At 38.3% G+C, this 24,186-nt stretch overlaps 1 protein-coding gene across 3 annotated transcripts in view; it reads left to right on the plus strand.

Moving 5' to 3' along the window:
• The window catches only part of NAA25 (N-alpha-acetyltransferase 25, NatB auxiliary subunit), a 73,835-nt gene that overhangs the window by 29,629 nt on the left and 20,020 nt on the right, over positions 1 to 24,186 (plus strand). For 2 of the 3 annotated variants that reach the window (XM_081802190.1, XM_081802191.1), the window contains exons 11-17: positions 2,008 to 2,120; positions 10,022 to 10,229; positions 11,047 to 11,136; positions 16,200 to 16,380; positions 17,047 to 17,146; positions 21,653 to 21,804; positions 22,334 to 22,459. In XM_081802190.1, coding sequence (XP_081658316.1) covers positions 2,008 to 2,120; positions 10,022 to 10,229; positions 11,047 to 11,136; positions 16,200 to 16,380; positions 17,047 to 17,146; positions 21,653 to 21,804; positions 22,334 to 22,459 — 970 coding nt within the window. The remainder of the gene's footprint in view (positions 1 to 2,007; positions 2,121 to 10,021; positions 10,230 to 11,046; positions 11,137 to 16,199; positions 16,381 to 17,046; positions 17,147 to 21,652; positions 21,805 to 22,333; positions 22,460 to 24,186) is intronic. The other variant, XM_081802192.1, reaches the window with a different exon arrangement.

Genomic DNA, 24,186 nt, shown 5'->3' on the forward strand with positions numbered 1-24,186 from the left:
AGTAATGCATGAAGAGAGGCTTTCGGGAAAGTTGATGAAGCCCTTCGATGTTTTTTGAAAATGTTTCTTTTTGAGCTTACTTCATAAGAAATGAAGGATGTCATATTGTGCTAGTTCACAATTTTGTTGGAAAAATGGCACCTTCCCTCTCAGAAAGCAGTAATTCTTTGCTCATACTAAGAATTAGCTTATAGTTTAGTTATACCCTAAATTTTGTTAAGTTTAAGGTAATAAACTTAATTTTTTAGTTTCATTTTTTTAAGATAAAGCTCCAAAGAAACCTTTTTTCCCCATACTTACCATTATGGAAGTTTGGTTCTCGTTAAAAGTTGATCAGAAGGGTCTTGTTTAGGCACCAGTTGTCCTGAGATGATGAGCACTTCCAGTTTCTAAAACCTATCTTAGATTATCTCTGTTCATTTTAATCATCTAACTAATGCTCTTTGCAGCTTATTCTGAAATTAACTGTGGGCTTCTCTCATTCCCTTTGTAGAGTTTTCACAACCAGTTTTTGAATTCCATGTTGACTCTTGTAGGTCTACTTCAGAAACCTTAGTCTCTGTTAGTTCCAGAATTGCAAATGAAAATTTTCGTTTGAGCTTCAGCAAGATGTTAAGATAGATCCCAAAGAATTGCTTCTTTCCAAAGCTGGAACTAAAAGTATTTGGATCTGTGTTGGTACTTGCTATGTCCATCTCCTGTCTTCCTCTTCCTTCTTACCAGCCTGCGTAATAGAAATTTGTGAGTTTGGTTAGTCTCCACAATTTTTTTTTGAAGTAAACTCTACCAGCAACATGGGGCGCCAGCTCACAATCCCAAGATCAAGAGTCACATGCTCTACCAAGTGAGCCAGTCAGGTGCCCCTCCACAAATTTTTTTTTTTTTAAAGATTTTATTTATTTATTTGAGAGAGCGTGCGAGCAGGGGGAGGGACAGAAGGAGAGGGAGAGAAGCAGACTTCCCGCTGAGCAGGGAGCCCAACGCAGGGCTCAATCCCAGGACCTTGGGATCATGACTTGAACCTAAGGCAGATGCTTAACCCACTGAAGCCACTGAGGCGCCCCCACAAAATTTTTTTTACCCAGAGCAGTAAGTGATTCTTAGTGTCTTGGATCAGAGTCTTTTGAGAATCTGATTAAAGCCATGGACTTTTGTTCCCAGAAATGTGAACAGAAACCAACACCTAAAATCTTACAGAAACTCTGGTTCAGTTTGAGAGCATTTTATTTTTTATTATTTTAGTTTTTGTTTTTAAAATTGTTTTGTTTTTAATTTGAGGAAAAACAAAAGGCACTGGTAGCTTCTGCAGATCCAGGTTTGAATTTTCCATAGTGAGTGATCTTGTTGGGAGTTACTGGCTTGTGACTCTTCCCATTTATTTTCTCTTCTGTTGGTGTGCCTGTTAAACATTCCCTTTAATTTCGTTAACATTTAATACTTGTTAAGTAGTTCAAGAACTGTGGAAAGAAGTATGTTTGTTTAATGTTTGTATATAAACTTCAGTCTTTATTTAAACTTTAATGAAAACTTTTAAGCTATTTAAACTTTAATTAATGAAAAGCGTCACATTTCTGAAGCGTAATAACAAGTAAACTGAGATTGTAAGATTATCTCCTTTTTAAAGTATTTGTTTAAATGGGCAAGCCATCCTGCAGCCCTCATTGTCATTCTCATTCAAGCATTCAAGCAAAATTTTATTTTATTTATTTTTTTAATATTTTATTTATTTGAGAGGGAGAGCATAAGCTGGGAGAAGGGGCAGAGGGAGAAGCAGACTTCCCACTGAGCAGGGAGCCCGATGCAGGGTGTAGGATCATGAGATCATGACCTGAGCCAAAGGCAGACCCTTAGCTGACTGAACAAGCAAAAGGGAATTATGTTGAGGGAGGAAAATCAAGCAAAATTTTAATTTAATTGAAATAAATGTTTTTCAAATCAGACCTCTTAAATTAGAATTTCCTTCCACTCATGAATTAATTTAGTGAATTCTTTTTTTCTCTCTCTTAGGTGATCCAGAAGAATTAATGTTCCAGTATTTCAAAAAGTTTGGGGATAAACCTTGTTGTTTTACAGACCTCAAGGTGTTTGTTGACCTCTTGCCTGCTACACAGTGTACAAAAGTAAGTACGGTTCAGAATTCTGTTGGGTATTTACTGTAACTAGGTTAAATTTGTGTGTGAGAGTGGTGAACACAAGATGCCAAGGTCAGGGACTCCAGGTGCTATTCGATTAAGACATGATTTCTTGTTAGATTAAGCCACCAAGAGAATAAGCCTCTGATGGATAATTGGATTGTCTTTTTGTTTTATGGTGTGTTTTTGTTTTGTTTTGTTTTTTACATGTAGTTGTAAGAGAAATAATACAGAGAGCTCTGTATACCCCATTCCCATTTTGCCCCATTGATAACATCTTGCATAGCTATAGTATAATATCATAATTAGGAAATTGACATACAATTCACTAACTGTATCCAGCTTTCATGAGTTTTACATCTGTGTGTGTATGTGTGGTATGTTACATGTGTATTGAGTGCAGTATGTAGTGCATGTGGATTCAGTGACCCCCACCAGCGTCAAGGTACAGAACAGTTCCACCACCAGGATCCCATGCGCTACCCCTTTTTACCTGCGGCCATTTCCCTGCACCTTCCCCTTTCCCTGTCTCTGTCCCCTAGCAATCACTAATATGGTTTCTATTTGTGTAATTTTGTCATTTTAAGAATGTTATGTAATAGAATCATATTATGTGTAACTTTTTGAGATTGACTTTTTTCCTCCCTCAACATAATTCCCTGGAGCTTCATCCATGTTACATGTTTCAATAGTTCATTCTTTTGTATTGCTGAATAGTATTCTGTGGTATGGATGTGCCATCATTTCTTTAAGTTGTTGAAGGACATCCAGTTTCCTGTTTTGTGCTGTTACAAATAGAGCTGCTGTGGACATTTGTGTGTGGGTTTTTTTGTGTGAACTTAAATCTTAATTTCTTTGAAAAAAAAATGCCCCGTAGTGTAATGATAGCTACATGTTTAGTTTTTGTTTTTGTTTTTAATTTCTTTAAAGAAATGGCCAAACTTTCACAGTGGCCATTTCATTTTAAATTCCTGTTAGCAGTGAATGAGTGATCCAGTGTCTCTGCATCTTCATCAGCATTTAGTGTTGTCACTATTTTTTATTTTAGCCATTCTGGCAGGTACGTAGTGATATTTTATCGTGGTTTTAATGTGCATTTCCCTAATGGTTAATGATGTTGAACATCTTCTCATGTGCTTATTTGCCAGCTTTATATTCTCAGTGAAATGTGTGTTTCTGTCTTTTGCTCCCTTTCTAGATTGTTTGCTTTACATCTTTTTCAAGATGTTTGTTTTACATCTTGAGTTTTGAGAGTTTAGATATTCTAGATACAACTCCTTTGTCAGATATGTGGTTTCACATATTTTCTCCCAGTCTGTGCTTGTCTTTTTATCCTTTAATAGGATCCTTTGCAGAGCAAGGTTTTACATTTTGATCCATTTATTTTGGAATAATTTTAGATTTACTGGAAAGTCACGAAGATAGTACAGAAAGCTACACCATACTCTTAACCCTTGCTTGTTAATATCTTAATTACCATGGTACATTTGTCAAAACTAAGAAACTGACATTGGTACATTACTATTAACTAACCCCTAGATTTTATTTAGATTTCTCCAGTTTTCCCATTAATTTCCTTTTTCTGTGCTGTGATCTAATCCAGAGTACCACATTGTAGTTAGTTGTCATATATTGGGAGTTTCTGATGTGAATGAACCAATGTAAATCTATTACATAATGAGATGGAGAACCTTATCTTTAGACTCCTCATCCACAGCAACATGTATTGGGTCAGATTGCTCACCCATTGCTGGGAACTTCATACCCTGTTCCACATTAAAGGTTTGTAGCATTTAGTCCAGAGTGTCCTTGGTCATGGGCAGCTGGAGTACTCTACCAATTGGAAGAACAGTGTATTTGGGGTAGGATAAGAGCACCATATAAACAGTGGCATGTATAAAAGAAAGTCTGTGGCTTTGATCAGTTTTACTCATAAATACCTTTGTAAATAGTGAAGGTTGCAATGAAGCCTTCCTATCACAGGGTTACCACCACCTGTTATTCCAGAATGCCTTCTGTCACCTCCATAGTGGAGGTGACTAGAGTATTTGTTTGGTGGTCATATCTTCAGTCCACCGGGCTTGATACTTGGCAGTCTTGAGGTGATGTATCTAGGGCAGATGGAGTAGTGCATTCCCAAACTGGTAAGTAGCCAGTGGTCTCTCTTGGTTCTGAAATGACTGTCACCATTCACTTTTGTTTAGTAAAGCTATTCTTGGAGTGCTGTACTTACAGGGCACAGGCCAAGTTTTAGATTTTCTGGATTAATTGCTACATATCCAGAAAAAGGGTTCTGGGTTGTAGGAGGACTTGAAAGCATAGGAGAGAGAAATGGTTAAGTGGAAGAGAGGTTTGGTCTCGTGAGGACACAGTCCTTCCTTTCTCATAATTGAAAAGCTCCTGTACAAAAGGGGAATGAGAATTGGGATCAGCAAGAAGTTGTTACAGGGAATTTAAAATTCGGCCAGTGGAAAAAAGATCTTTCTAGTAGTTAGATTCTCTAAAAATATAGTGTGTGAGTTTCATGTTACTAGAGAGATTTAAGCAGAATCTAGAACCATGTTGAAGAGATTCCTTCAGTTATGTTGCACATATTATGTACTAAGATTTGGAACAATTGATCATGTCTTCCGTTGCTTCCCATCTTAGAAGTTGAAGCATCAAATAATGGAGCTGCATTAAAGGAACACTTAAATTACCTTCAGCTGAGATTCACAAGGGTTTGTTAATGTGTATCTAGTACAAGCAGCTCTACTCTATTAGTATGTTTGAAAGTCTTAGGTCATCTCATGTGACCTCATATAGTAATAATCTATTGAGAGGAGGAACCCTCTAGAAATGCTGGAATACTAGCAGTGATAGGTAGTCGTCTTTTGTGAGACAAAGGATTTAAGCTGTTGCAATGAGTTTTGTAGTCCCACATAAATTTTTGATTGAGAGGGGTCATTTTGCTGCCACAACTTTTTAAATGTAGGATGACTTCAGTAGCTAAAAATTCTGCCACTCAGCAGTGTGTTTGTCAGAGGATTGCAAACCATTCAAGTAGGTTTCAAGCTGATAGCTGTAGTCCCAATCTTTTAAAACTGGGACTAGTCCCTACGAGTAGGCCACTGAATCCAGTTATCCTGAAGTGGCTCACCCAGAGTGATGTTTTTATCTTTTGATTTCCTTTGCCTTGGGGTTTTAAGCTAAACAAATGATTCCAGTTTTTAAGGAAGCTTTTTGCATAGCAGTAAAACTGTACAGATTAGAATAAAGAATGAATGTATTGTTTCATGACAAAACCTATCTGGAAGATACTTCAGCATTCCCTGAAGAAGGCATTAATATTAAGCATCACTAATATATAAAATAGCTAACAAGAATGGAACAGCGGGCAGTAGAAACTATATAGGCATTTAATAAAAAAAATGAAAACCAGTGCTACAGTTTCTTTGTTGCAAATGATTATCTGATCATAAAAATTAAAATTCATACAACTGGAGACAAATTGAAGCAAAGTTGTTACAGATGTGAAACTGCATGAGTAGGGTTTTCTTTTTAATTTTTATTTTTGTCAAAAAATTACATGGATAGGGCGCCTGGGTGGCTCAGTTGGTTAAGCAACTGCCTTCGGCTCAGGTCATGATCCTGGAGTCCCGGGATTGAGTCCCGCATCGGGCTCCCTGCTCGGCAGGGAGTCTGCTTCTCCCTCTGATCCTCCCCCTCTCATGCTCTCTGTCTCCCATTCTCTCTCTCAGATAAATAAATAAAAAATCTTTAAAAAAAAAAAAAATTACATGGATAAAGTTGAAAAAGCCAAATGGTACTATAAGGCTTCTGTTGAAAAACAGTAGCAGCTCTTTGCCACCCTCACCCTGGTCTGGCTTTCTATAGCCAGATCACTTTCAACTCCTGTGTCTTCTGTGATTTACCTCCGTATTTCTAAATTACAGATTTGTATAGCTGTTAGTTTATTTTTACAGTTACAGTCTTCATCTGTTGGAGCCCTTTTGTGGAAAGATGATCATCTCGTTTACAACATCCCACTTCTCTCCTTAAGTACTTGCCCCCCAGTTTAGTGTTTATTCAGAATTTATATTTTTATGACCAAAGGCACTTTGTATATGGAGATTACCTTTCTTGCACAGCTTACTTTCCCAGATTTAATATTTTTTTGATTCACCCCAATCTTACAGAACCATAAAAGTATAAAATTCCTCTTAGTGTAGTCTAAAACATGAGGTGATCATCTGTTTCATTCTCCCCCATACTTTCTCTATCCTCCCACCCCTCACCACTCACCTCAGAAATACTTTTTTTTTTTTTAAGATTTTATTTATTTATTTGACAGAGAGAGACACGGCGAGAAAGGGAACACAAGCAGGGGGAGTGGGAGAGGGAGAAGCAGACTTCCCGTGGAGCAGGGAGCCCGATGTGGGGCTCAGTCCCAGGACTGTGGGATCATGACCTGAGCTGAAGGCAAATGCTTAATGACTGAGCCAGCCAGGCGCCCCAGAAATACCTTTTTTTTTTTTTTTTTAAGATTTTATTTATTTATTTGAGAGAGAGAGAGAGGAGAGGGAGAAGCAGACTCCCCAATGAGCAGGGAGCCCGACGTGGTGCTTGATCCCAGGACCCTGGGAACATGACCTAAGCTGAAGGCAGACGCTTAACCGACTGAGCCACCCAGGCGCCCCTCAGAAATACTTTTCATAGAACCTGTTTGCCACCCTTGTGTTTGGGGTCTCAAACATTTGGCATGTGACATTCTGGGATCTGTTTGGGAGTAGGGGGAGGGGACCAGGGCGCTCATCACTGAATAACTGAGTTTCACTTTATCCTCTTTTTTTTTTTAAACTAACACAGAGCTTTTGCTTATTTATTTTAATTCCAGTATATTGTACATACAGTGTTAAATGAGTTTCAGATGTACAATATAATGATTCAACATTTCTGTCTCATGATAAGTGTACTCTTTAATCCCCATCATCTATTCCACCCATTCCCCACCCACCTCCCCTCTGGTAACCATGTTTGTTCTCTATAGGTAAGAGTCTGTTTCTTGGTTTGCCAAGTTTTCCCCCCTTTGCTCATTTGTTTTGTTTCTTAAATTCCACATATGAGTGAAATCATGGTGTTTGTCTTTCTCTGACTTATTTCACCTAGCATTATACTCTTTAGCTCCATTCATGTTGTTGTAAATGGCAAGATTTCATTCCTTTTTATGGCTGAATAATACTCCAGTGTGTGTACGTACGTGTGTGCGTTTATGTGTATACACTACATTTTCTTTATCCATTCATCTATTAATGGATACTTGGGCTGCTTCTATAATTTGGCTATTGTAAATAATCCTGCAGTAAACATAGGAGTGCATGTATCCCTTTGAATTGGTGTTTTCGTATTCTTTGGGTGGATACCCAGTAGTGTGATAACTGGATCATATGGTAGGTGAGGATGTGGAGTAAAAGGAACCCTTGTGCAGTGTTGGTGGGAATGCAAGCTGTGTAGCCACTGTGGAAAACAGTATGGAGCTTCCTCAAACAATTAAAAATAGCACTTTAGGGGCGCCTGGGTGGCTCAGTCGTTAAGCGTCTGCCTTCGGCTCAGGTCATGATCCCAGGGTCCTGGGATCGAGCCCCGCATCGGGCTCCCTGCTCAGCGGGAAGCGTGCTTCTCCCTCTCCCACTCCCCCTGCTTGTGTTCCCTCTCTTGCTGTGTCTCTCTCTGTCAAATAAATAAATAAATAAATAAATAAATAAATAAATAAATAATAATAAAAAAAATAGCACCATTTCTAGCTATGCCTGATATCCCTGATCCCTGAGTCTACAGTGCCTCTGGTTCAGCTTCTCCTTGGGAGTAAAACTGCAGGCTTCTGCTGGGTTTAGGAAGTCAGTCTGTGAGCTAGGGGAGGGGTCAGACTTCTTAGATGGAATTTAACCAATTCTCCTGTTTCCATCCTACCAACACTTGAGCTTTCTAGTGCCCTGAATTTCTGCCTTCCAAGATTCTGTGTCTGGAATAGACTTGAGGCCCCTTGTGTATGTTAGATTTCTGCCCTGTGCGTGTAGGTTAGCACTTAACACCTGTCCTTTTGCTTTTTATCTTTGAAATCTTGTTAATGTTTTTTATTTGCTGTCATCTTTTCACATGTTCTTGATCCTTGTGGTTTGATTCTTTGTTGTCATCTTAATAGGATTTTGGCAGTGAGGAATAAGCCTGTGTTTAATAATGTGTAATGGAAATGGTACATTTTTTAAAATTCTTACAAATTTAAAGAATTAAAAATGTTGGGTGCCTGGGTGGCTCAGTTGGTTAAGCGACTGCCTTCGGCTCAGGTCATGATCCTGGAGTCCTGGGATCGAGTCCCGCATCGGGCTCCTTGCTCAGCGAGGAGTCTGCTTCTCCCTCTGACCCTCCCCCCCTCATGCTCTCTCTCTCTCTCATTCTCTCTCTCTCAAATAAATAAATAAAATCTTTAAAAAAAAATAATTAAAAATATTTTATTTATTTATTTTAAAAGATTTTATTTATTTGAGAGAGTGAGAAAGAGAGAGCATGACTGGGGTGAGGGGCAGAGGAAGAAACAGACTCCCTGCTGAGCACAATCCCAGAAGTCTGGGATCATGACCCAAGCTGAAGGCAGGTGCATAACCGACTGAGCCACCCAGGCGCCCTGAATTATAAAAACATTTTAATGCAAGATGTTACCATTGGGAGAAACTGGATGAGAAGGGTACATGGGATCTCTCTGGATTATTTCTTAACAACTGCATGTGAATCTGTAATTATCTCAAAATAAAACTTTAATTAAAAAATAATTTAAGGCCACTGACATAACTATTCCTCTCAATGTGTCATATTTTCTTTAAGAATTTACTTGTATGTCAGTTGTAATTGTAGGTTTGTTTTTTGTAACCTGCTCTTTTTATAGTCTAATTAAACTTTTCATTGTCATATCATATATTATGTTGATGTGGAATAATTTATGAAACATTTTCACAGTTCTTTTAATCTTTTAGTTAGTTTAGTACCTAGTATTGACAGGTTACTTGTGGCCAGCATTGGATGAGTATGCATGCCATTTTCATTGGCCTTTTACCAGCATTGTGTGCTGTTAGAAACTTTTTTGTTTTAGTAATTTTGGTAAATAGAAAATGTCTTGGGACACCTGGGTGGCTCAGTTGTTAAGCGTCTGCCTTTGGCTCAGGTCATGATCCCAGGGTCCTGGGATTGAGCCCTGCATTGGGCTCTCTGCTCCGCGGGAAGCCTGCTTCTCCCTCTCCCACTCCCCCTGCTTGTGTTCCCTGTCTCACCATCTCTCTCTCTGTCAAATAAATAAATAAAATCTTTTTTTTTCTTTTTAAAGATTTTATTTATTTATTTATTTGAGAGAGCAAGAATGAGAGAGAGAGAGAGCGTGCACATGAGAGGAGGGAGGGTCAGAGGGAGAAGCAGACTCCCTGCTGAGCAGGGAGCCTGATGCGGGACTCTATCCCAGGACTCCAGGAGCATGACCTGAGCCGAAGGCAGACGCTTAACCAACTGAGCCACCCAGGCGCCCCTAAATAAAATCTTTTTTTTTTTTTTCTTTTTAAGATTTTATTTATTTGACAGAGACACAGCGAGAGAGAGAACACAAGCAGGGGGAGTGGGAGAGGGAGAAGCAGGCTTCTTGCAGAGCAGGGAGCCCGATGTGGGACTCGATCCCAGGACCCTGGGATCATGACCTGAGCCGAAGGCAGACGCTTAACCGACTGAGCCACTCAGGCGCCCCCTAAATAAAATCTTAAAAAAAAAAAAAAGAAAATGTCTTTTCTAGATCATTTCAATGTTTGTTAATTATGGCCTACCAAAGATGAGTTCTGTTTTGAGATCTGTCCTCCTTTTTTTCTACATTGCAGTTTATTAATCAGTTACTTGGAGTTGTTCCTTTGTCTACACCAACCGAGGATAAGCTGGCACTGCCCGCGGACATCAGAGCTCTGCAGCAGCATCTGTGTGTGGTGCAGCTGACGAGGTTGCTCGGCTTGTACCACACTATGGATAAAAATCAGAAACTGAGTGTGGTCAGAGAACTCATGTTAAGGTACCAGCATGGACTAGAATTTGGTGAGCATTCTTTCAAAATGTGTAATAGTTGCCTGATTTGCTAAGGTTTAGTCCATTTTTGTTGGGTTTTTTTTGTTGTTGTTGTTTTTGACCACCACTCAGAGCACCTTGTTTTAATGAATTTGGCAAGGAGAATATTTTGTCTGGTGGGAAGACTGTTCACATGTAAAACCTTTCTTAAGTTTGGAGCTTTAAATAATTATAGTTGTCCATATTCTTGATTGAGCTAACTCTATTACACTGGGGCTCATATGAATTACATGGAGTTTATGGTTAATTGTGACATTTTCTGCTTATAGGCCTTAGTATTTTAATATATAGACTAAAATTGAACAAAATGAATGTTGTAAATTATGAGGTAAATGTTTAGTTTAGAAGTAGATGATCTTTTTGCTAGATATATGTGGTAAAGTATAAATTATGTGACCAGATGTCAGTGTTTCTCTAACTGTATTCTAAATCATTAGGCGAAGTAAAGAGCGTACTATTACTTTAGTTGTACATGGCCCTTGGCTTCTGTTCTTCTCTTTACCTGAAACCTTCCAAATCTTGCTGCTCTCCCTTTTGGGGCCATTGCAGATACCACCTTTGTTCTGGAACTCTTTCTTCTTTTCCAGCTGAGTGTGGCCTTAAACCTTCTTTTGAATCCTTTGATTCATGGCTTATATTTTTCTTCTGGTATTTACACGACTCTTACTACTTTCATTTCCTCTTTTTATCTTCTCCCTCCTGTCACTTTCCTGCTTTAAAAAACTCCTTTGGGGCAGTGTTAGTTGAACAAATGTTAAAATACAAATATGGGATTTTTTCCCTACAGGGAAATCCTGTTTGAAAACCGAATTGCAGTTTTCAGACTATTACTGTCTCCTTGCTGTCCATGTGCTTATTGATATATGGAGAGAAACAGGTAAGGAAGAGTAATTTCAGTTTAACTTTACGCTTTGCTTTTATTGATTATAAATCCTGAGACTGATTATATAATCCAAGAATTTGATTTATGCTTTTAGGTTTTTCCTCCTTGCCCTTCTCCAGGGTGCTTCTAGAAGAACCCTTCTCCAGATATCCCCTTCTCTGTAATCAGGATAATCTTAAATCAGTGCACATCTGTTTTTATTTTTTAAATTTTGTTAAATTGATAGTTGACACACATTACATTAATTTCAAGTGTACAACATAGTGATTTGACAGTTCTGTACATCATGCGATGCTCACCTCAAATGCAGCCACCATCTCTCACCATATACCGCTGTTACAATACCATTGACTATATTTCCTATGCTGTGCCTTTCATCCCTGTGACTTACTCATTCCATGACTGGAAGCTTGCACCTCCCACTCCTCTTTTTGCCGCCCCCACTCCTCCTGACAACCACCAGTTCTCTGTATTTATAGGTCTGTGTCTGCTTTTTTGTTTGTTCATTTTATTTTTTAGATTACACATATAAGTGAAATCATATGGTATTTGTCTTTCTCTGTCTAGCTTATTTCACTTAGCATAATACCCTCTAGGTCCATCCATGTTGTTGGAAATGGCAAAATATTCTTTTTTATGGCTGAATAATATTCGTGTGTGTGTGCGTGTGTGTGTGTGTGTACCACATCTTCTTTATCCATTCATCTACTGATGGACACTTGGTTTGCTTCCATATCCTGGCTATTGTAAATAATGCTGCAGTAAACATAGGGGTGCGTATATCTTTTTGAGTTAATATTTTCATTTTCTTTTGGTAAATACCCAGTAATGGAATTAGTGAATCATATGATATTTCTATTTTTAATTTTTTGAGGAACCTCCATACTGTTTTCCACAATGGCTGCACCAATTTATATTCCCACCAGCAGTGCATGAGGGATCCTTTCTCTCCACATCCTTGTCAACACATGTTATTTCTTGTTTTTTGTTCTGTTTTTAAACATTTCTAAATAGTGAATAATGACGAAGTTGCAACAATTAAAATATAGAGAAACTGATTCAGAGATAGATGTATAGGCCCATGAAATGGAGTAGCCCTTTTTATTCACTTAAAAAAATGTTTAGGAGAATGCACTCTTTGGAATATAATTGTAATTAACCTATTTAGGACAGAAATACAATATATGCTGAAGGAAGCATCATATATCATTGAGCAAGAAAAGGATGATTGAGCAAATGGTATTGAGATTACCTTTTCTTTAGGTCTCATTCCTGACATTTTCTTTTATTAGCAGTTTTTTGGGGAAAAAATAGGTACTTATTGCATATTATTCACGAGAATAAACTACACAAGAAACAAAGGCCGGGGGAGACAGTACTGTGCATGATGGATACAAGGCCTGTCCTCGAGATCATTTCATGGAGCACTTGATTTTGATACCATCATCCTCGTGCTTAAAATCCTTCAGAGGTGCCCTACTTTCCTGAGGGTAAAGGTCAACCTCTTTAGGATAGTTTACAATGCTCTTTATAATCTAGCCTCTGCCTGTATCTCCAAATTCTTAGGTACTTACAGCCTAAATCTGTTTTTTTGTTTGCTAGTATTAGTGAACATCATGTGCCTCTCTTTGAAATAACTTTCTTCCTTCCTTCATCTGACTTTTACTCAAACGGTACCTCTGCCAAGCCTGTCTTGATTTCACCCCCCTCCCCCATTGCAGATTTTATGCCCCTTCTCAACTTTTGTAGGACGTTGTGTGTACCCCTGTGCTAGTACTTGTTATACTATATTGTACTGGAGATGGGGGTGAAATCCTTTTTATCAGAGTCTTTGTCATCTGAGCCCCAGAATTGTGAGTTTGCATAGAGCTTAAGAAAAACATCATTAATGAACTGACCTCTTAGTAATTTGGTTCCTACTCAGATACCCTTCCCCACTTATTCTAGCATCCATTCTTGCTCATAAGTGACTATATGGCTTTGCTAATCCCTTGTTTTTTTGAGCAATATGCCCAATATAGCAATAGCAGCTAGCAGTTGTTGATCATCAGGCACTTGAAAATGCTTTACATGAATTATATAATTTAAACCTCATGATAATACAGTTAAGATTAGTATAGTTTTATAGATGAAGGAAAGACAGGGCAGAGAGAAAGAAGTTAAGCAAATTTTCCATAATCATACAGTGCCAATATTATAAAGATGCAAGGTTTCTTGCAGTCAGTGAAAGTGATGTTGAAATGCTCTAATTAGAGGTATAGTCATTGTCCAAGGTGGATCTGACAGATATTAGAAATCTATAGAAATTTGGTACGGATGTTGGAAGAGACTGATTTGAATGTGAAAGATTAAGAAGAGCACTTTAAGAAGTTGATGATGCTCTCAGATATTTTGCAAAAAGGCGTTTGTTTGTGATTCTGCAAAAGTAAAATGGGGAGTTGAGGATCCTTTTTTCCCGCTAGTTTTATTGCAGAAATGTGATTGGCATATTACATTGTATTAGCTTAAGATTGTATAGCTTAAGATGTATAACATGATGATTTGATGTATGTATATCATGAAATGATTACCACAAGTTTAGTTAACATCTATCACCCCATAGTTAGATGTTTTTCCTTGTGATGAGAAATATTAAGATCTACTCTCCTAGCAGCTTTTGAGTATGCAGTATAGTATTGTTATCTGTAGTGCATACTATACATTAACATATCCCTAGAATATATCATTTTGTTATAGTACAACATTTAGTTAGAAAAATTTTTTCCCAAAAAGTCTAATCAGTCCTTCATGTTCTTTTCTTTTTTTGCTTGATGCTCTTTTGATTTGGTGAAGAATTTGCATAGAGTTGTAGTTACAGCGTAAATTTTGCAAAATAATAAATATTTTTATAACGGTTTAATAGGTGAGAAAGAAGTGTAAATTATTCTTTTTGTTTTTGTTTTTTGCTATTTAGTTTGAAATTTTGTTTCCGTTTTAAGGAGATTATTTTTTTAATACTAGTTATCTTTGTGTAACTAGGACTTTTTTTAAAGATCTTTATTTATTTGAGAGAGAGAGCATGAGCTGGGGGAAGGGCAGAGGGAGAAGCATACTCCCCTCTGAGCGGGGAGCCCGACACACAGCTAGATCCCAGGACCCTGAGACATGACCCGAGCCAAAGGCAGATGCTTAACCCACTGAGCCACCCAGGCACCCCCCCTTTTTTTTTTTTTAAGATTTATTTATTTACTTCAGAGAGAGAGTGGAGAGTAAGTGTGCACACCAGTTGGGGGAGGGGCAGAGGGAGAGAACCGGGGAGGGGCAGAGGGAGAGAACCCTCAAGCCGACTCCCCGCTGAGCACAGAACCTGTTCCATGTGGGGCTTGATCCCATGACTCTGAGATCACGATCCAAGCTGAAACCAAGAGTTGGTTGCCTAACTGACTGAGCCACCCAGGCACCCCGAGTAATTAGGACTTCTTAAAATTATTTATTCCCTTTAATTGTCCAGCTGTTTTCTCTACTTACCTCTGAGCCCCTTGAGGCCAGGAACCACCTGTGACCCTTATCCTCTGGTCCTATATCTAGCGTTACTCCAGAGTTTAAGTCGGTAAGTGTTGAATTCAACAAAATTATGATTGTGAAGACTAGGTAGCAACATGGAAAAATACTTCAAAGCAAAGAGCAGAACACAAAATTAGATGTATGTCGTGATTACTACTGTGTAAAAGTAATTCTGACTCAAAGGCAATACATTAAAATCAATGGTAGTTTGCATAGATTATACGTATGCATAGTTTGGGTAGGATTATGGATATTTATCTAAAGCCCCAATTTTTGATTATATCTCCTTTCTTTTAGAAAAAAGCCTGTAGCATATAATTCGAAAAGCTCAAGGCATAGAGCTTTTACTTTAAGTTTTTTAAGTTTTAGTTTAAGTTTTTTCTGACTGTAAAAATAACTTACAAAAGTTTTGGGAAACGGGCGCGCGCCTGAGTGGCTCAGTCGTTAAGCATCTGCCTTCAGCTCAGGTCATGATCCCAGGGTCCTGGGATCGAGCCCTGCATCGGGCTCCCTGCTCCATGGGAAGCCTGCTTCTCCCTCTCCCACTCCCCGGGCTTGTGTTCCCTCTGTTGCTGTGTCTGTCTCTGCCAAATAAATAAATAAAAAGTAAAATCTTTAAAAAAAAAAGAAGTTTTGGGAAACAGTTTATTTTAATCTTACTTTTCCATCTTCCAAAAGGCATTCTAAAATTTGGCATATTTCCTTCTCTTTTTTTCTGTGCATGTCTTATAGACTAAAGATCACATCTTCACATTAATTTGAATTCTGTGTGTTTTACTGAACTGTTACTGTATAAGTATTTTCCCTTATTACTAAAAACTCATTAATGTCAGATGGCTGCATAATGTGGGTTTTACTATAGTTTATTTAATCATTCCCCCATTATTAGTACAGTGAATATTTTTGTATATAAATCTTTATCTCCATTTCATATTATTTTCTTAGGTTCATAAAAGAGAAGTTACTTAATCTTTAAGACTATTGATTAAGACTATTGATTTAAGACTATTGAATTTTGGTAGGCCAAAAATAAGTATATTAATTTGATTATTAATGAACAGCTTTTTTCAAATATCACTTGACATCTGAATAGTAGAGTTGCGTATGGAAGAAAAATGTTGTCTAGAGACAGCATCTTTCTGGGGTCTGGTAGAGAAAATCCTGTACTGGGAAGGTTGGTGGACTCAAATTCTCCTTCAAAGTCCATCTCTTCTCAGAATCTAGGATTCTCGGAGATTCTGTAACTTCTTTCATAAGACCTTGCAACTTGAAGTTTGCATCACTTTTGCAGATGCATGTTTAAGAACTGAGGTAACTATTGAGAAACTGTTTATTCTGGGAAATTCCCTATTTTGCTTACAGGTGTGTATCTAAAATTTGTTCTTTGACACCTAAACTCATTCTTCAAATAGTTAGGGGAGGTGATAATATCAGTAAGTTTTTGTCTTTTGTTTGTGAGAAGCCTCCCTTTGCTGCTAAATACTGTGGGTAATACTGTTACATTTTGGTTCTAGGTGACCAGACTGCTGTGTGGCAGGCCCTGACTTTGCTGGAAGAGGGATTAACCCACAGCCCTTCCAACGCTCAATTCAAATTGCTGCTTGTTCGAATCTACTGTGTGCTGGGGGCATTTGAACCAGTGGTGGATCTGTACTCCAGCCTTGATGCTAAGCATATCCAGCATGACACCATTGGGTTGGTAGTATATACTCTGAATACTGAGCAGCCAGCTGCACTAGGGTGGGGTCCTTATACATGGAGCACAAACTCTTCAATTTTAGCAGTAGAGTTGTTTCTGTTATTAAGCTTTTTAGATTAAGTAATTCCCCATGATGACCCATTGCAAAGCAGAAAGGTTTTTATATCTTCCAGCATTTAATGGTAATTTTTAAATTTGCACAGTTTTGAAAAGGTAAGAAAATTTTCCCCAGAGATAGCAAACAGCTATACACTTTGAACACTTTTTCTTAGCACACATTGTCTTGAAGTCTTTTATTTCTGCTTTGCAGTTGAGATTAACACATGTACTTTATTTGTTGACCTTAGAGATCCTTTGAACTTGTGTTTTGACTATTCTTTATGATGAATCAAGGGTATTTTCTCTATTCCCTTTGGTTCCATTAATCATCTGAGCCTAAGAAAGCATGGCGTAGAGCTTTAGGTCTCCCGCAAAACTGAAATAACTTTGCTCTTTTTAAAAAAAAAAATTGATTCTGTGAATGAGATAATTTATGTGGCAAGATATTTTAACTTTCCTGTGTGCCTATTTCTCTGCTATAATAATTTGAAGTGTAGTTGATACTGGAGGTGGTAAGTATAACACACTTTTTTTTTTTCTTTCTTTCTTCCCTTCTGACCTAGCTATCTTTTGACCCGATACGCCGAATCCCTAGGTCAGTATGCTGCTGCATCCCAATCCTGTAACTTCGCACTCAGGTTTTTCCACTCCAACCAGAAAGATGTAAGTGAAAAATATTTTTTAAAAATATGTTCTTGCCTGCTGAATGCACATGATTCAGAGAACATCTTCCCTCATGTGGCAAGCGTGCATGTTGAGGTGCACCATGCGTACTTGCAAGTGCCCTTAGGCCATAGCTTACCGGCCACGTCTTGTTAGGTAGAGGTAAAGAGTTATTTGTGGTTGCTAGAATGGGTGTGTTTAATAGAATCCATGCAGAGGTATAGTTAAAATGGTATTAACAGAGTAGGAAGTGGTATTCCTCTTAGACCTATCTTTTAATTTCTAAGAGACTTTTTCTAAGGGTATAAGAGGTCATAAGTGTTTCTGGCCTGGGATGCCATAGAAGATTCTGCAACAGCAGCTGCTCTTTATTTCTGAAGTTTATACTACCATGCTCTTTGCCAACAGCCAGTGCACTTGTATTTTCTTAGAATTATAAAATTGACCAGTTGAAGGATATTTCAAGAAACTTGTGTCAATAGTATGTTTTAAAGTAGCAATAAATAACGTAGAGCCGTGTGCCGTAATGAAAGGATGGGATTTGCACCATATTTTTCACTGCAAGCAGACTTGGTCTCCACTTGTCAGTTAAGCAGAAGTTTTATATAGTCTCTAGTCAGTCAGCCAGCTGTGCAAACCCACCTAGAACACAGGCGAAAAGAAGGTGAATCTCTAGGATGGTCATTGCCTGCTTTGTTCTCATGTGCTTCTAAAACTCATTGCCTGGAATTCGACCATGCCAGGTATCTGCCCGTAGTTTTCTGTTTTCATGGTCTAACAGCAACTAAGGAACTTGGCAAGAAAACTGGTTTTTGGGATGGTTCTTTTGTAACTGTAATAGCTGTGGCTAATCTATCTTCCATTGAATTCTTTTGCCTTGTATTAAATAGAAGACAGAGCAGAACCATTTCTGAACAATGGAATATAGGTTTATTGTTGTCAGCTTGCAGTAATTTTGTCCTGACAAGCCTTAGGGGAAGGCCTAGAGGGCTGGTGTAGCAAGGGATGGTAAGCTGTGCATCAGTTGGCTTTTAAGCCCTATTCCCCTTCCCCTGTGGTGCCCTTCCTTCAATGATTGGGATCTCTGTTCATGCCTTATTTTGTGCCATAGCTCCTGATCAGGGAGAGAAGGAAGTAGGCATCAGCATTTGAACATGCTGCCTGGAAGGTGCTGGCCTGGCTTAGAGATCCGAGGGCATCTCTAGGACCTTGGGTTTCTAAAATATCCTAGCACAAGTAGGCAGTTGAGTTATAAATCTGTGTGTTTGTACTGTGTGTTCAGGTATCTGTGCTTGCCCTTCTCTGTTCTTAAGAAGTTTCACTAAGTCAAGGGAAAAAAAATCAAAACTGTTTCTCAGATCTCATTATTCTGGCTGTCATTTCTGTATTTCTAAGAAATATTTGATTTATTAATGACTCCTTTTCAAAGTTTTATTTCTCAAATAACTCTGAGGTGGAAGTCGGGGGTAAATAAGAGATTAATCCATGCCTGGTGGCTGGTTTTATTCTAGTTTTTAATCATCCAGCATTCTAGAAGCACCATATTGTTCCTGATTTGGTCAATAAGTCACATGTCATATACTATTGAAAATTAACCTTTAATTTTTTCCCCCACAATTATTGTGTCTAAAGAGTTGTTTTGAAAACAAAACACACCCACCCCAAAACAAAACAATTCAAGTTATTGTTACAGAGAAAGGAGATCCTCAGGAATGATTTGAGAGGGTATTTTGTTCTCAGTGGCTTTTTTTTTTTTATCTTCGAAGTTTTGCTGATGCATGTGTAGCAGGAGTGACTAATTGGTCTGAATATATGTGATGCTGGACCTGGTCATTTTATTGATCTGGGAATAGGACTCTCTGCTTGAAATTTATTTTTATTACTACCAAGAAGAAAGAGTTTATTTAATCTTACTGAAGTAAATAATCTTTAGGGAGCCCTAGAGGCAAAAGCAAAAACCAATACAGCAAGGAAAATGCACCTTAAACCTTCATGCCTAGCTTGAGTCCCAAAATAGGGAACTGGAAACTGTGGGTGTGGACTGTTTCCTATAGGAATTTGAGGATAAGAAAGAGCATGATTTTAGTGTTGCCTTGTATGTGTTAAACCTTCTGATAGTATTAGATACATCTCTGGAAAGCTAAAACTCTATGTTCTATGTCTTTTATTCTTGGTAGTTTTTGAGATCCCCAGATGGTTTTTTTCTTGAGTGACTGATGTATTTCAATTCCCAACTTTCTCTTTGAAAGAACATTTTTACTCCTTAACTGGAAAATCCAGTGTTTGTTTGTAAGGCTTTGTGCTATGGGATTGAAAGTTATATTTGGAAGGTCTACACAGGGATTTTCTTTCTGGAAAGGTCATCATTGTTGCTGTCATCTTACTTTGGAATAGATTTTTACAATACGAGACTTAGAGCCAGATCTTCTTATCTCCAAAAGTTACTTTTTGGAAAAGTACTTGTTTGTACTTTAAAAATAATTTCCCTTTAAAAGTCTGTTCTGGTATTCATGAAGATGATCATTCAGGGTTTGATGTCCATCTATTTTGTTAATTTTTACAGTGACCAGGGTTCATTTCAGGAATCCATATGGGATATAACTAGCCTCATGGTGCACTAAATGAGTAGAAATAGGTACGGACAACATTCTTTGATATTCAAAAGTTTTTAAAGTGCCTGTGGCTTCCGGTTTTGCCTGCAGTTCCAGTAGGGGTTGTCTCTTCAAACTGTAGACCTCTCTCATGCTCAGTCTTACTGCAGGATGCCCAGGCCCTTTTCTAGCTCTGCAGTGATACTTTGCTGCAGCATTAAAGGAGGACTACCTTAAAAACAGAAGCCAGAGAGCTGCAGTTACCTTCTCAGTTTGCTAAAGGACTACATTCCCTTTCTGTTGCCCCTTGTTTTTCTTTTTTAAAAAGTTACTGCCTTTTTTTTCAAAAGTGGTATTCCATGGACCACTCAGAAATTAAAACTGCCTCTATACTTTGTAAAGCTGAGTTCTTTTCTTTAATCAGCGTATTTTGGAGCTGTAATTGAGAAATTTGATTGGAATCCCCAGAAGTCCTGTTTTTATCCTGATTAATTGCTGGATCATTATGTTCCTAAGCAGCTGGTTTTTTCAAGCTGTAAGTTCGTGTTGCAAGGGCTGATGGTAAACCTTGCCTTTTCCAAGCCAAGAGGCCATCGGATAGGCATGTTGTGTTTAGAGTATCCTGGCCTCTTTTTGATGGGGCATATCACTGTCCTTTAATCAGGCTAGAAGGTACACTTGAGCTTTTTCGGATAGTCCTTCTTTAAACCTGCAGGATCACAAGTAATCTTTTTAATTTTCTTGTGTCCGTCCGTCTTTAATTTCTCCAGATACTGCAGGCAAACAGCTCGCCGAGGTGTCCCATGGGGTTTAAAAGCCGCATCGAATGCAGTTGAATTAGCGCCCGTGGCGCAATCCCGCGGCCTGAAATGAACCCTGCAAGGCTGTATATCAGAGGGTATGTTGTTGACTATTGGCCTATTTTCCTACTGGGCAAATAATTCAGTCATAATGGAGATGGGGGCAGAGCTGACTGAGGCTGTGTAAAAAGACTGGCTTTTCTAGAAAGGTTCTTTGGGGCAGACATCTACTTTGAGCTTAACATTCCTTGGCCCAAAAGGGTACCCTTCTGACTTCTGATCCTGATGGCATAAGCCCATACCCATAAAATGTTCTTCCCTGAGATTTTCTTCTATTGTGCCAGGATTTCTGTTGACAATTCTTTTTCTTGCCTCTGTTCACAACATTTCATCTGTACATATGTATTAATCTAAAATTAAAGCGCATTTGGTGAGTGTTCCCTTCACTTACTTGTTCATGGAATTTTCCAGCATAGGTCTTATGTAGTTTGGATAGACAAGAAACCTGGTTCTTGCAGTCTTTCTGTCCTCAAAGTGGAGTCTGATGAATTCTTATGGGTCTTTTGTTTGTTGTCTTCTATCCTGATGTAATGCATATATGCCCTGTTTGTGATACATAGTACTCAGAAATAAACAAAACCAAGGAGCAGCCTGTCTTTTTTCTGGAGGCGGGTGATTCTTATTTGGGTTGGTGGTGGGGTGGTTATATTATTCTGGTGTTTTTGGAACCTTTGTATAAAACACAATTTATCTTAGATACAGAAAAACATGGAGTAACATCCCTTCCACAATGGCACTAACAAACTGATGTGGTATCACAAAACCTCCAGTCCTACTGAATTGAAAGACATAACTGCTAAGAGAAAGTCTCTGTGGTGGTAGCAGCAGCTGGGTATTATTAGTAGTAGAATTAGTAAAGTACACGTACGACTCTGGTATAGGAAAGAAGAAAAATAATGTTTTTTAAAGCTGATACTCTACTTGATAACCTTTAAAGATTAGATTTCACATCTTACTTAATTTTTAGTTTGAGAGTTTTGTTTTGCCTGGCAAGGTTTGCCTTCATTGTCTGATCTGTGAAATATTTATACGGAGGTGATGTCTTTCCTTCCCAGACCTCAGAATATATTATTCAAGCTTACAAATATGGTGCATTTGAGAAGATTCCAGAGTTTATCGCTTTTAGGAACAGGCTGAATAATTCTCTTCATTTTGCACAAGTCCGTACTGAACGGATGTTGTTAGACCTTCTACTTGAAGCAAATATGTAAGTATTGCACAAGAGCTAAAAAGGAACTAAGGATTAGATCAGAACCTGAGAGCCATTAATGGGCTCCTGGGTGGTAATAGCAGGCCTAGGCTAAGGAAAAATGGGGAAAAAAAAGAGAGAGAGAGAGAGAGAATGAGAGAGAGGAAGTTGGTGGGAGCAGAGAAGAAAGGGGAAGTGACCCAGGTCACGTCGTGGGGAATGACGGGCGCTACCAGCAGCGCACCATCTCATGTCACGTCCACAAGCCAGCCACCCCACTCCATGTCGTGTTTAAAGGGTTTCCCTTCCCCTGTTAAACATGGGATTTCAGGAATTAATGTTGATCCACTTCCAGATGCTTTCTCTTGCTGTGTAGCAGGCCAGCATGATATGGGCTTGGTTCTGTGTCATCTTCTGTGAACCTTTACTTCTTAATAGTAAATCCTTCTTCCTCTTTCTTTTCCTTTCTAGTAAAACAAAGTTGTGGCTAATATGTTTTCATGGCTGTTTTACCATTGAAATAATAAATAAATTTTCTATATCACAGATCAACCAGTTTAGCAGAAAGTATAAAGTCAATGAATCTTCGGCCAGAAGAAGATGACATTCCATGGGAAGCCTTGCGAGACAACAGAGATTTAAATGTTTTCTTTAGCTGGGATCCAAAAGACAGGTAACTGGAATTAAACCCCAAGTATTTATTTTTGAACAATTAGGATGAATCTAAGAAATACAGAAAAAAATCTCTTTTTTACACAAATAACATGGTTATTGTAGGGATAAGAAGGTATAGGTAAGCCAAATGAAGAAAATGACTTTCACTCCTATGTTGGATTGCTGGCTAATCTAAATATTAGATTTTCCTTCATAGCATACATGAAAAGAGGTTCCAGATGGATTAAAGGTTATGTGCTAAAACCCCTTAGAAGTTCTACAAGAAAATTAAAAAAAAGAAAGAAAGAAAGAAATAATTTTTTTTTTTTTTTTTGAGAGAGAAAGAGATAGCATGGGGGTTGGGGGCTGGAGGTGGGGTGGGGCGGGAGCAGAGGGAGAGGGAGGGAGCAAATCCCAAGCAGGCATCACGCCCTGTGCAGAGCCTGATGTGGGGCTCAATTTCAAGATCATGACCTGAGCTTAAATCAAGAGTCGGACACTTAACTGACCGTGTCATCCAGGCACCCCTAAAAAATATTTTTAAGTGGTTAGGGAAAGCCTTTCTTAGCATTACATCAAACCTGGAAACATAAAGGATTTGGTCTCTGTAACTATTAACCTTCTATATAGAAGTAAATTTGTTAACAAGTTCTAAAGGTATGTGGTAGATTGGTAATTTTCTTCATATAAATATCTTTCACATAAAGGGAGACTTTTTTTAAGTTTTTTTTTGTTTGTTTTCAGATTTTATTTTTCATTTGACAGAGACATAGCGAGAGAGGGAACACAAGCAGGGGGAGTGGGAGAGGGAGAAGCAGGCTTCCCACGGAGCAGAGAGCCCAATGTGAGGCTCAATCCCAGAACCCTGGGATCATGACCTGAGCCAAAGGCAGATGTTTAACTGACTGAGCCACCCAGGCGTCCCTAAAGGGAGAGTTCTTAATAAATCAGTAAGAAGAAGATAACTAAAAAACAAATTGGACTTAAGAAATTCAAAGAGATGCACCTTACAGTGATAAAGATTTTTTTTTTAACTATTGGACAAAGATAAAAAAAGATTAATACTTGTGGTCAGCAAGGTTGTGGGGAGAGAGGTTGTTGCACATTGACATGGAGATAAAACTTTATATAACCTTTCTATAGAGAATTTTAGTAATCTGTATGAAGATTGAAAATTCCATATCCCACTTAATTCAGCAGATCACTTCTAGGAAAGTACAACCAAAGGCAGTAAGTGCACAAGCATGCAGAGATATGTATACGAGGTAGTTCTGAATATACATTTGACCCCTGAACAATGCAGAGTTGGGGTCTGACCCCCTTGCACAGTTGGAAATCCATGTGTAACTTTTAACTCACCAGAAACTTAACTACTAAGATCGTACTATTGACTGGAAGCCTTGCCTATAACATGAACAGTTGATCACATATTTTGTATGTCATGTGTATTATGTCCTGTATTCTTAGAATAAAGTAAGCTAGAGAAAGAAAATGTTATTAAGAAAATTACAAGTTAGAGACAATACATTTACAGTACTGTACTGTATTTACCAAAAAAAAAAAAAAAAAAAAATCTGTGCGTAAGTAGACCCATGCAGTTCGAATCAGTGTTGTTCAAATGTCAACTGCACTATGATTTGGGGATCGCCAAGACCACATTCAGTGATTTGCTAGGACTCATAATTAACCTATAGTTGTCTTCACAGCTAAGGTTTATTATAACAGGACAAATGATAGGATCAGCAA

The sequence above is a fragment of the Leptonychotes weddellii genome, chromosome 13 (assembly GCF_054177405.1).
Source record: "Leptonychotes weddellii isolate Sample4059 chromosome 13, ASM5417740v2, whole genome shotgun sequence".
NCBI classification, from domain to species: Eukaryota; Metazoa; Chordata; class Mammalia; order Carnivora; family Phocidae; genus Leptonychotes; species Leptonychotes weddellii.